This window comes from Vigna angularis, chromosome 7 (assembly GCF_016808095.1).
Source record: "Vigna angularis cultivar LongXiaoDou No.4 chromosome 7, ASM1680809v1, whole genome shotgun sequence".
NCBI lineage: Eukaryota > Viridiplantae > Streptophyta > Magnoliopsida > Fabales > Fabaceae > Vigna > Vigna angularis.
Genome location: NC_068976.1, coordinates 20,323,419 through 20,335,828, shown reverse-complemented (window position 1 = coordinate 20,335,828; position 12,410 = coordinate 20,323,419). Strand labels below are relative to the sequence as shown.

The following is a 12,410-nucleotide window of genomic DNA, read 5'->3' as shown; positions in this document are numbered from 1 at the left end:
GTCTTTAGTAATGTCCATTAAATAATTTTTTCTCTGCAGTAGCACTGTACTGCGACAGTGGAGCTGACAGTGATGATTATGTTGTGAAAGATGTGTGAAAGGGTTTCAGTCTTTTCCTATTATTATAGGGTGCAGTTAATAATTGGGGGTGGGGGAAGTAAATAGCCTTTTTCTAGTTCAATTGGGCTAAACTTACACGCCCGTAGTAATCCACTATTAGCTTTACATGGTCCTAATCCAATCTTTTATATTAGTAATAACAATTATATTAATTTCCAAAATAAATTACAATAAAATTGGTTCAAATTATTCAACAACATGGAAAACAATATTACTATACGATGTATTTTAATTAATTTAATAGAAAGTAAATATATTTAAATTTCTCACTTCATATATAATTTTATTCAAAGTTTTACTTTAAACGTGAAAAAATATATGAATGGTATCTCATGACGTGTAGCCCTTACATGCACTAATTTCTGTAATATTCTAGACGCTACGTGAAGGGATTTCATGTGATTTTGCATTGAAATGACATGCTTATCCTTTAACCTTTAAAGAGTTAATCCGTTCTTTGCGTTAACTTGAGGAGGGGTTTTTAAGTCTTTTTATCATGGATGCCAGAATAGAGAGAGAAACCATAGTAGTTCAGCATCAAGACTCGCTCTTTTGCAGTGATCAAATCCTCATCTTCTTTCTCAATCATCAACCACCTTTCAATTCCTCTCTCTTCTGCTCTCACTTGGGTACGTTCTTTTTTTTTTTTTTTCCATTCTTCAGTTACTTGTTCTCTCTTGTTTTTTCAAAACTATCTCTCCCATTACCCTTTTCCCTTTAATCTTTAAGAAAAAAGGGGATCGTGGGCTCTTTTAATTTCTGTTCAATTTTTCTTTATAGTGTTAAAAAAGTTGTCTTTATTATTCTTATTGTTATTGTTTGGAGATTGATTCGAGTAATTTGTTGAAGGGTTGAAGATGAGAATTTGTGGAGCAGGTATGGGTTGATATTGGATTTCGTTTCATTTACTATTTGGGGGACACATTTCCTTCATGTTCATGTTCCCAATTCTATTAAAAATTCTGGGCCACGTGAGTTTGATTTTATTTTACTGTGTTGTAAGTGACTCTGGTTCAATTCCCAATTTCTGTGAAGCATTGGAGCATGAAGAAGATATAATATTTGTTTGTTATCACAATCTTTGACCCAATACGAATTTCCATTTGTTGCGCAGCTAGCCTGACGGAAATAATAAGCTTATAAAAGTACTATGTATGTCTTTTTATCTTCCCCCAAGTGAGTGCTAATAGTTAAACCGTAAATAACTTCTTTATCTCGTAACAAAGACTTGCTTTTATCTACATGTATGAAAGGAAAAGTTTCAGCTGATTTTTTAATTTGAATAAAATAGAGTGGCAATTTCAAGTGTTAAATCAATGTTGAACAGTAGGCAGAGTTGTATATGAGTCTGCAGCTTGTGGAGTCGTGGTCCATTCTTGGGGTCATTCGCGTACATACAGATGGTATAATAAAAATATCCCTAAGGTCAGAGGGAGAGTATATGTGATTAGGACTAGAATATATAGTTGTGGGAGTTTGAGTTTGGTTTAAGTCTTGAGAAAACGTTTTCTGCATTCATTTTTTATTTTCATAATTATAAAAATTTTGCACGTTCGATGGTCAATAAATTATATTTGGTCCTTGGGATGGGGGAACAAAGTAAATATTTGATTATATTTTTGTAATTATGTGTAAGAATTCAAAATGACAACGGAAAATATTTGTTCAAGTCAAAGGCATCCACTGTGTTTTCCCTTTTCGTTCCTATATAAAATTTGTGATCTCACTCAATATGAACGTATGGGTGGATGGTATAATTTGTTTGTTTTTGTCATTCATCCTTGTAGTTATATTAGAGAATAATTGTTTTATTAGTCAAATGATCCTTGATCGGTGTAAAACATTTTTCATTGCTAATATACAGGCGCCATGTGCTATAGTAATAACAGATAGCCCCGTATGGATCAACATAAGTCATTCAAGATTAAGTTTTAAGCTTTTGATTATTTGTTGAAATTTGTAACTTCAGTTTTGGCATCCTGATTTGGTGGCTCCTTTGTTTCTTTCATATATACAAGTGCATTTTTGAATTGGTTATTTATTCTAGAAAAGGATTCTCATGCTACTAAAATGCTTAGCAGCAATCAGCAGCAGCTATACCACCACATCCAATTCCCTTTCAGTGTTTGTTTCTTCTTCCCTCTCCAGTCCTTCGAAAACCAAGTTCCTTCCCTCACTTTCTAGGTTTTCTGTCAAGCGTTCTGGCTTATTTTCCCAAACTCGTCCTAGCATTGCTGTGAACAAGCCCTCCATGAACCTATTGAACAAACTTGGATTTGGCAGCGCAAGGGCACCAGAGAACTTGGATTCATCCATTCCTCAGGGTCCAGATGATGACATACCAGCAGCAGGCCAGCAGTTTGCCCAGTTTGGTGCTGGCTGTTTTTGGGGTGTTGAGTTGGCCTTCCAAAGAGTGCCTGGGGTGACCAAGACAGAGGTTGGTTACACTCAGGGGCTTGTGCACAATCCAACCTATGAAGATGTCTGTACGGGGACCACAAATCACTCAGAGGTTGTAAGGGTTCAATACGATCCCAAAAATTGTAGCTATGAGTCTCTGCTTGATTTGTTCTGGGCTAGGCATGATCCTACTACTCTGAATAGACAGGTAAATATAAAGTTTTTGGTTTCTGATTAAATGGAGGTTGTCAAAGTGGTTTCTGATTGATATATCTAGACTTTGGTGATTTGAATAAGAGGTTCTCTCTTTGTTGACACTTGCCAGTATTTAACAGATACGTTTATGTTTTGATATCTAGTTGAGTCTTGTTTTGTAAATTCTGTTGTAATATGGGTCAAATAAAATTCATGGGGTCTCTTTGTAATAGTTGTTTAGGCAATTGTAACCTTTTATTTGCTCTCTGCGGATGTTGATACCAAGGGTGTGAAATGGAAGGATTGGAGAAGTTAAGTTGGTTTCAAATGGATGGGTAAAAAATAATTTTCTAGTTCACTTATGATGTCTGACTACTTAATAAAAAACCGATCATCCATGACTTATTTAATTAAAAAATTCCTACTCATCCATCAATAACTTATCATGGATAGATATACAATTCATTCGTTTTAAAATGAGGGATGATTACATCTAGTAATAGTTGTTGATCCAATCCATTTAGTATTGCTTGTATGATTGTGCAGATTGATTGGATTTAGGCATGGATAGATTGGATGATCAGTGGATAAATAAACTAATTGGCATCCCTAGGTTTATATCCAGAAGTATTTGTTGAGTGATGCATTTCTCTTTCCTTTGGAGGGGTTTGGAGTAGGGACATTATAAAAGTGTGAAACACTGACATTTTTCAATGTTTTCCTGTTGATCTCAGAGGCTGGAAAATGATTTATATTTCTGTAGAGATCACACAATTTTTTAGTTTTCATTTTAAAGTTAAAATAGTTAATTTTATGATATAATTGTCTCACCCTCTGTTTCTTCTGTCCAAGTTAGAACTCTTCTGTTCCCCCCTTTCAATATATTTTATTTATTTTCAAATCTTCCATTTCAATATGCATGCATACTTTTATTTCTTGGATTCACTCTTTCATCCAAATCCATGCATACAGGAACTTCCAAAAATATGGTAACTAATGATATGCTGCTGCACACACATGAATTGAACATTCTAGTTCTTGAGCACTTAGTTACCATTTGATCTTGTCTTCTGTGGCAGGGGAATGATGTGGGAACTCAGTACAGATCTGGAATATACTACTACACGGAGGAGCAAGAGAAGGCTGCCAGGGAGTCCGTGGAACAACAGCAGAAGCAGCTGAACAGGAAGATTGTTACCGAGATTCTTCCTGCCAAGAAGTTCTACAGAGCAGAGGAGTACCACCAACAGTACCTTGAGAAAGGGGGTCGGTTTGGTTTTGGGCAATCTGCTGCTAAAGGTTGCAATGATCCAATTCGGTGCTATGGTTAATTGTAAAAGAGGGAATCGCCACCAAAGATCAACGACAACGGTTCTTCAGATGCTGAAATTCCATAGTTTTTGTAACTTCTTTTAGCAAGTAACACATATTGTGCATATTGAAGGTTGAAGATGGACATGGCCATAAATTCTGTTGTAGAGCTGTATATGTCTATTATATATGAAATAATTTTGCTTTTGAAGTATTGCATTTTAGGGATGTCCTAATATAACTTGAAGCTATCCCTGTATTGTAGTTATACATTGATTTCTTTCTTGAAGCTATAGAAATTACTAAGGTAGTCTTTCTTCAACCTTGGGATGTGATGTTATGAAAAAGAAAGGAAAAGTGTACTGTGGAGGAAGGTTAGGGAATAGTGTGAAATGTGTCCTATTGATTTGTGGTCTAGAAACTACAGGAAACATATAGGGTAGGTTACAAAACTGACCTAACAAAATATCTTGTCCAATTGTAATTAATTATTGATGCACATGCAGCAGTATCGCACAACTTATTATATTCTTGTAATTTTGATCTCTTAAATGAAGCAGAGATACAAAACAAAAAGAAAGCAAAACATAAAACAAGAAAGTGGGGGGCAGAAGAGGAGATAACTGTCCCAGCACCTTGCATTTCCATTAAATTCAGAAACCATTCCTTTCTTTAACTCTGTCACATGTGCTGCTTTTTCACACTCACAATGAAACTTTATTTCTGAAACAAATAAAAGAAGAAAGCTTTTTGTTGGTACCATTTTCTAATTATGATAACAACAAACAAAATTATCTCCTAATGGGAAAAAGGTTAAATATTTGAGATATTTTATTGAAAAATTGCAAAATAGAAAATCTTAAACTTAATCCATATATTTCTAAAATAAAACTCTAGCATGATGAAAGTCCAATTTTTTGTTCACACATTGTATGACATTTGATATATTTATCTTGCAGCAGTTTTATCAGGTTGTTTTTCTTTTAAACTGAGAAAAAGGTGATAAAGAAAGAAGAAAATGTGTACAAGTTTCATTTTTTGTCTGTTTGTATGAAAAACATCCACTGAAGAATACTCAACACACTTTGACAATTACTAAGCTGAAAAAAATACAAATGTCAGCAATTTTCTTAAAATTATATATCAGTCATCAATAGTACAACAACTTTCTAAATGCTTTGTATTACCATATGTTTTTTTATTCATTTTCTTATATTTATTATTATAATCCCAGTTTATAACGAAAAGAATATTTGATGATTGCAATATGGACACGAGTCCCCACTGAACGTGCCCTCTTGTCATTTCCAATTTTCCATGCATGCAGACAACATATCCTTCACACTGCATCTTCGTCTTCATCATATTCTTCATTTTCATAATAATATAACAATTTAAGACTCAAATTGTATGTTTTGAAAGATCAGACAATCCTTAAAAAAAAGATAACTGTTCAACCATGGTATTTACATCAGTTTACTAATTTTTGTTTTTAATTAATTATAAAATAAATAATAATACTTTGACAACATTTTAACATCATTTACATGTAATTGGTTAATGTTTATGATTATTATTATTATTATTGATTGTGAAATAATTTTACATCAATCACATAATAACACGTAAATAATGTTAAAATATTAATGTCTGTGTAAACTAAAAGGACGTCAGAAAGTTAAATACTATGATGTGAAAATAACAAAAGTAGACTAATAATTGAACCCTTTTAAGTCAATAAAGGAATGATGAAACGAAGAATGTATTATGATATCAAAAGTATACAAAGGAAACAACTTCAACAAAACTTCCAAATCACTGTAGATACATGCAGTAAACTTTATCTCATACTATTTAGTAAACAGTGTTAGAGTATTTCTTCTTCATCGTAGTGGTGATTTTCAGTGATTTTTTTTGGAGGATATAACTGCAAAAATAAAGTGTAAAATAGAAGAAGAAAAAGCCAAATGAGATACTGGTTTAACAATATAGAAAATAAAATCTGTTGTTTATCGTGTATTTATCTGTTATTTATTTTTTTATCCAAACTTCTGTATGTATTTTTAGTGTTTGAACTTTTTTCTCGAACTTTTTATAAAACAATTGGATTTTTTTTATATATAAAAGGATTGAAACACTCTAAATATTTTTAATTAACGTATTTTTTTATTACTGATAAAAAAACTCAATTATGGTCTTAAATAAATATTTCATCAATATTTTACCTATTACAGATTCATTAATAGGACATTCATTTCAAATACCATTTTTAACTAAAACCAATATTTTAAATTTGTCTCCAAACTTGCCACCAGTATGTTTCTTTATTTTAATTTACTGAAGAATTAGAAAATTAAAAAATAAAAAGTCTAGAAGATGTTATAATGATGTCTGAGATAACCTTTTCCTACTTATGATGGCCGTGTCTAACGTGAGGGATTCTAGGAGTTTCTTCACCATGTTTGTTTCCTATGTTATATTTGACCTTGAAAACCTAAATTATTTAAATTTTCTCTAATAGTAACTTTTAAACAATGTAACATATTGAAAACATATTAAATTATCTTTAATCTAAACGTTAATTTCTATTAAACTTTTATACTATGCTGAAAATAAAAAACAAAGATAATCTTGGTCTAAGAATTTTAATAAGCTATTCAGATAGATCTAGTTCTACATTAAAGTTATCGTAGTCATAAAAATGAAGTTTTAATTAATTACATTAATTATTGGTTATTAAAATTAGCAATAATTTGAAGCCATGTGAGTGCGTATTTTAATATGAAACGCACGTTTTGCATTTGTCGACGTGGCAGCTTCTGAGATTGCCACGTGGGGTCTCCCTCGGATGCCTTTTGAGGTAGGGTGAACGGAGAAGACAATGAACTGTGGAAGCAACAAATAGATGAGACAGTGACGCCACTACCTTTTCTGAGAAACCAAAGCAACGCGTGGGTTACACTCTCCGTTCCTCGCGCGTGCCAAGCTTTGGTTTCAGCTCATCACGCCATGCCAAATTGTACCCTAATTTTCCAACAATTAGGTCTGAAAACTCTTCTATTTTATTGGTTTCACAATTATTTCACAATGAAACGTTTGTTTTTTAAAGACGTTAACATAATAATAAATAAATAATAAATCAGTTATATTAAAATGTTAATAAAAAAATTGTGTTAAAATATGTTTTCATTTCAATTTTTAATATTGCAGGAAAAATAAAATAATCAATGTGGTAGGGTTTATCGATTAAAATTTTGTATTTGTTGCTTTTAATTTCACTGATTCAAAGTTTTTTTTTCCTTCCTGATTTGACCATAATTAAGGAGGTTTATATAAATGCTTGATTGGTTCCTTAATTATACATTATACCTTTACCAAGTACTACTAACTGTAGAATTTTCGCATTTGATTTTTTATTTTATTTTATCTTACTGTTCCTTTATACATTTTTATTCTTCTAATAAATTAAGTCAGTGAGATTTCATCTGATATTATTATCATCTGTATTTAATACGATTATTCGTTGTAGTTAAAAGATTTTATTGTTGTTATATTATTTTGAAGACTTTGACCTTTGTGAATTTGAAATTTCTAGATTTTCTTAATGCTGTGCATAATAATAATAATAATAATAATCAAATGACACAAGATTAAAAGAAATACACAATTAAATCAGCAAATTATCTAAAGAAAACGGTAAAATCAAGTTTTATTAAGTGATTAATTTAGGTAGCATATATTAGATTTGTTTTAAATAATATCTTAAGTAGACTATTACATAAAAAACATATACATTGTACCATGAATAAATTATCCAATTAAAAAAATCATAGCAGAAAACTTTAACAATTTTCCTTTTTTAGTAAATTGGAATATATCGTTTCAGAAAATTTTACAAGAGACGGAGCGGGGTTTCAAAATCACTAAAATCCTTACAATTATTTTTTAAAGTAATATAAAGTTAAATTTTTCAAAAAGAACCAATCGATTTAAATTGGAAATTGAAAAATGATTTCCATATATAAATTAATAATTTGAACTTCTTAAAAACAGAATGAATAAAAAATAAAAACCCCACCATCCATGATCATTCAAATCACAACGTCTCTTCCACCAGCAACCATAACAAGCATAGCAGCTTACAAATCAAAGTAGGACCATACGACACCGTATAAAGATTTCACGCGCGTCATCGTGATAATAAATACGTTGACCGTATAAGCATACGGCACGATATACACCTCTCTCGTATATGTATTTGTATTATCACTGTGTTCGTTCGTCCTTTTCTCAGCAAAATCTTTGAAACAGTGAAACTCTCTATCTTCATCACTCTCTCTCTTCTGTACTTTCCTCGTGTGCTCTCTCTCTCATACAAACATTTCACGAACTTCATTACTTCAACAACACACAGATTCTATCTCTCTCTCTCTCACACTGTTTTCATTTTCTCTTTTTGGAGCAGTCATTGTTTCATTTTCGCAAGGCGGCGAGTATTAGCATATATTTAGTAGGTAACTCTGATGGCTGAGACTCGCCGGCGACGATGAAGTATTCCGGCAAGGCGACTTTCCCGGCGGGCATTTCTTCGAGGGGCGTGAGCAACCCTTCGCCGGACTGGGATCTTGAACCGGCGCGGCCTTTCCAGCGGCGGAAACCGAGAACTCCGGGGACACGGTTGAGGAGACACGGTGGAAAACGGAGCAGACCTGAAACCCCTCTGTTGAAGTGGAAGATCCATGAGGATCCACTCGAAGAGGACCAGAAGTCTTCTTTGTCGGGGTCTCGTCGGAGAACGTGCCGGAGCGCCAAAAAGCAAACGGAGGTTGCCGTGTCGGCGCGGAGACTAGCCGCCGGGCTTTGGCGGTTGCATCTGCCGGAGACTGTCTCGGGTGATGGCCGGAAGGGGTTGGAACATAAGGTAGAACTTGAGTTTCTACACTAAGGCTTACTTAACGGCAAAAACTATTGTTTCCCTCGTATGTACACTATATTTTCCATGTAACGGTCAATGTGGGATCTCCGTCGATTACCCTTACGTTCTTAGTTTTTCTCTTGTTTGCGTTGAGATCCCTTGTTTTTTTTCGTTCCCGTGTGAGTTTTGTTTCATCTTGCATGCTTTTTTGCGGTTTCTGATTTAAAATTGATTTTGCAGCTATAGGCTATTAGGTTATTCCATCTACTTTATGGTAGGCCCTCCCTCGTGGAGAGAAAAGAATTATAGTTTATTGTTGGGAAGTATTTTTGTATGATGATTTTGCTGTTGGTTGATTGTGAAGGGTTATTTGAGAATTGATTCGAGGAGGGTTTGTCAGTGTAAATAGTTGACGTTCTGTTGTAGTTGTTTTCAAGATTTATTTCCCGGACCCAAAAAATGTGCTCGGTGGAAGGATTGATTCTTTGTCCATTTTTGCTTGATTAAATCATCGCCATCCAGACTGCATTAATATCGGGTCTTGTTTGACAGAATGTGAAACAAAATGCTGTTTCTGCCGTGTTAATATTATTGGTTTTACAAAGTCGTATTCTTTTATGCTTGTTTGGAAGTAAGTTTGGACTGCTATTGGATATTCATTATATACGAGATTCGGTTATTTGTTATCTGTGCATTGCAGTTGAATTAGAGAACTGATTATCTTCCATGTACTCTATTATTGTCTTCATTTGTGGATCAATTAGCTGCTTTGCAATTTTAATTTGATAGGTTTCCGTTTCTCATTACTGATGTGATGTCACTTATCTACAGCATGGAAATGGCCACGCAAGGCACCGGTTCCTTGGTCATCCAAATGGCATGATCCATGAATTCGATCTGAAGAAGAATCCATTGCAAAGTCCCCGTTCCATATTTAGGGCAAAGAATGGACACTTCTGTGAGGTATGAATTTTCTTATTTCTAGAATATAATATTACCATTAGATGTTTTACAGCTCTTCAGTCTTTGCAATCGAAGATTTTTGAGTGAATGTCATATACATGTAATAACTCAAGTTAAAACTGGACCCTGTACCTGCTCTATAGAAAAATGGCTTATTTGATGGCAACTCGGGAATTAACAAATAAGGCTGATTATTGCATTGATCCATGCTATGTATAGAAGTATAGATCTGCGTAGAAATGACTTAGACTACAATTTTTTCATGTAGACATACTCGTTGTAATTAGCCTCTACATTCTAAATGAGCAATGAGTTTCAAAGTGTTATGCTTTTACTTATTAAAGTGAAAGAGCAAATAGTTAAGGTGCTAATATTAAACCTACTTTGTGCTATTCAGCCTGAACCTTTCCAGTTTTCCAACACTGAAAGGGAGGGTGCAACAAAATGGGATCCTCTATGTTTAAAAACGTCAGATGAAGAGGCACATCATATCTACAGACACATGAAACTTCTTGACCAAAAGGCAAGTGCAGTATCTATGGTATCTGCCCTCGGAGCTGAACTAGAGCAGGCTCGGGCACGAATTCAGGAGCTTGAGACCGAGCATCGATCCTCCAAAAAGAAGCTTGAACATTTCCTGAAGAAAGTCAGTGAGGAAAGGGCGCAATGGAGGAGCAGAGAGCATGAGAAAATCCATGCATACATCGATGACATTAAATCAGAGTTGAGTAGAGAAAGAAAAAATCGCCAGCGGATTGAAATTGTCAATTCAAGGTTGGTAAATGAGTTGGCCGATGCCAAACTCTCTGCAAAGCGCTACATGCAAGATTATGACAAGGAAAGGAAGGCCAGAGAATTGATTGAGGAAGTATGTGATGAGCTTGCCAAGGAAATTGGAGAAGACAAGGCTGAAGTTGAAGCATTGAAGAGGGAATCTTTGAAACATAGGGAAGAAGTGGAAGAAGAGAGGAAGATGTTACAGATGGCGGAAGTATGGCGTGAAGAACGTGTTCAAATGAAGTTGATAGATGCAAAAGTTGCTCTTGAAGAGAAGTATTCACAGATGAATAAACTTGTTTCAGATTTGGAAAGTTTTATCAAATCAAGAAGTGCAGATCCGATAACAACAGAGCTGAGAGAGGCACAGTCTCTTCAGCAGGCTGCAGCTGCGATGAACATTCAAGACATCAAGGGATTTTCATACGAACCCCCAAACTCTGATGACATTTTTGCTATTTTTGAAGAAGCAAATTTTGGTGAAACAAATGAGAGGGAGATTGAACCACGTGCTTCTCACAGTTCTACTAGTCATGCCTCGAATATTCACATTGTGAGTCCTGAAGCCAATGCAATAACTAAGGATGGCATTCAGAGGCGTTCTGATGTATTTGTGGATGATAACGGGGATCTAGATGGAGATGAAAGTGGATGGGAAACTGTGAGCCATGTTGACGATCAAGGCTCGAGTTATTCACCAGAAGGGAGTACCCTATCTTTGAACAGGAATCATCGAGAGAGTAATGTCTCAGGGAGAAGTGTACTTGAATGGGAAGAAACTGCTGGTGAGGAGACACCAATAACTGAAATAAGTGAAGTGTGCTCTATACCTACTAAGCAGTCAAAGAAGGTATCATCCATAACAAGGCTTTGGAGGTCATACCCAAACAACGGGGATAATTACAAGATAATCTCTCTAGAGGAAATGAATGGAAAGCTTTCAAATGGAAGGTTATCTAATGGGGTCATAATGTCCCCTGATCATGGATCAGGTAAAGGTGGATTGAGCCCCCAAGACCTTCTATACCAGTTGAGTCCTGAGTCGGGAAGTCCACATGCACATAAAGGTGGTATGAAAGGATGCATTCCTCGCGGTGCACAGAAGAATAGTTTGAAAGCCAGACTTTTGGAGGCTAGAATGGAAAGCCAGAAGGTTCAGTTGCGCCATGTTCTTAAACAGAAGATTTAGTTAAGGGCATCGGCATTGCACAGATTGGCAACCTGGATAACTGATAAATGATTGTGAAGGTACATATATATGCTGCTCACGGAAAATCTGCTCAAAAGTGCTGAGGGGTCATGAATAGTTGCACATTTTCTGCCTCGTATTAGTTCTTATTTCAGTTCTTCATCATCATTCATATTAAGCTTTAAGCAGATACCCTTTTCACCCTCTTGTGCCAAATGCCTCATACCCTGAGATATCTGGGCAAAACCTTCACTCTGTAATATGGGATTACTAGCCTTACTTCTTTAGGTAGGGTCTTGAGAAAAATTATGAGAAACATGTAAGCTTGTGTTGTACTTGTATCAATTCTAGTCAGAGGACAAATGTGAAGGGAAAAAACATTGTCATAAAGTATAGATGATAGTATTATCTACTTCAGATTTTTATTTTCTATCATTGATGTCGCATAGTATTGTTGTAGATTGTATTTTAGTAGGTTCTGGGACAGAAAAATATAACTTCATACTTGTTCTGCGACATTTATCTCGCTTTCTGCCCGTC

At 34.7% G+C, this 12,410-nt stretch overlaps 2 protein-coding genes across 12 annotated transcripts; both read left to right on the top strand.

The window, feature by feature from the left end:
• Positions 1–594: 594 nt before the first annotated feature.
• On the top strand, positions 595–4,245 carry LOC108338406 (peptide methionine sulfoxide reductase). 10 transcript variants are annotated; one of them, XM_017575260.2, is made up of 4 exons: positions 616–749; positions 970–996; positions 2,202–2,728; positions 3,795–4,245. In XM_017575260.2, the coding sequence occupies exons 1-4, from the start codon at positions 617–619 to the stop codon at positions 4,044–4,046; spliced, it is 939 nt and encodes a 312-aa protein (XP_017430749.2). In that variant the 5' UTR covers position 616; the 3' UTR covers positions 4,047–4,245. The 10 variants fall into 10 exon arrangements, with proteins under 10 accessions (XP_017430750.2, XP_017430749.2, XP_017430748.2 ...); XM_017575259.2 differs by having other exon boundaries at positions 2,199–2,728; XM_017575263.2 differs by having other exon boundaries at positions 733–749; positions 978–996.
• A 4,028-nt stretch (positions 4,246–8,273) lies between these two features.
• LOC108336192 (uncharacterized) lies at positions 8,274–12,384 on the top strand. 2 transcript variants are annotated; one of them, XM_052880797.1, is made up of 4 exons: positions 8,274–8,382; positions 8,492–8,947; positions 9,773–9,904; positions 10,302–12,384. In XM_052880797.1, exons 2-4 carry the CDS (start codon positions 8,573–8,575, stop codon positions 11,868–11,870), a joined length of 2,076 nt encoding a protein of 691 aa, XP_052736757.1. In that variant the 5' UTR covers positions 8,274–8,382; positions 8,492–8,572; the 3' UTR covers positions 11,871–12,384. The 2 variants fall into 2 exon arrangements, with proteins under 2 accessions (XP_052736757.1, XP_052736758.1); XM_052880798.1 differs by having other exon boundaries at positions 8,281–8,371.
• The last annotated feature ends 26 nt before the right edge of the window (positions 12,385–12,410 follow it).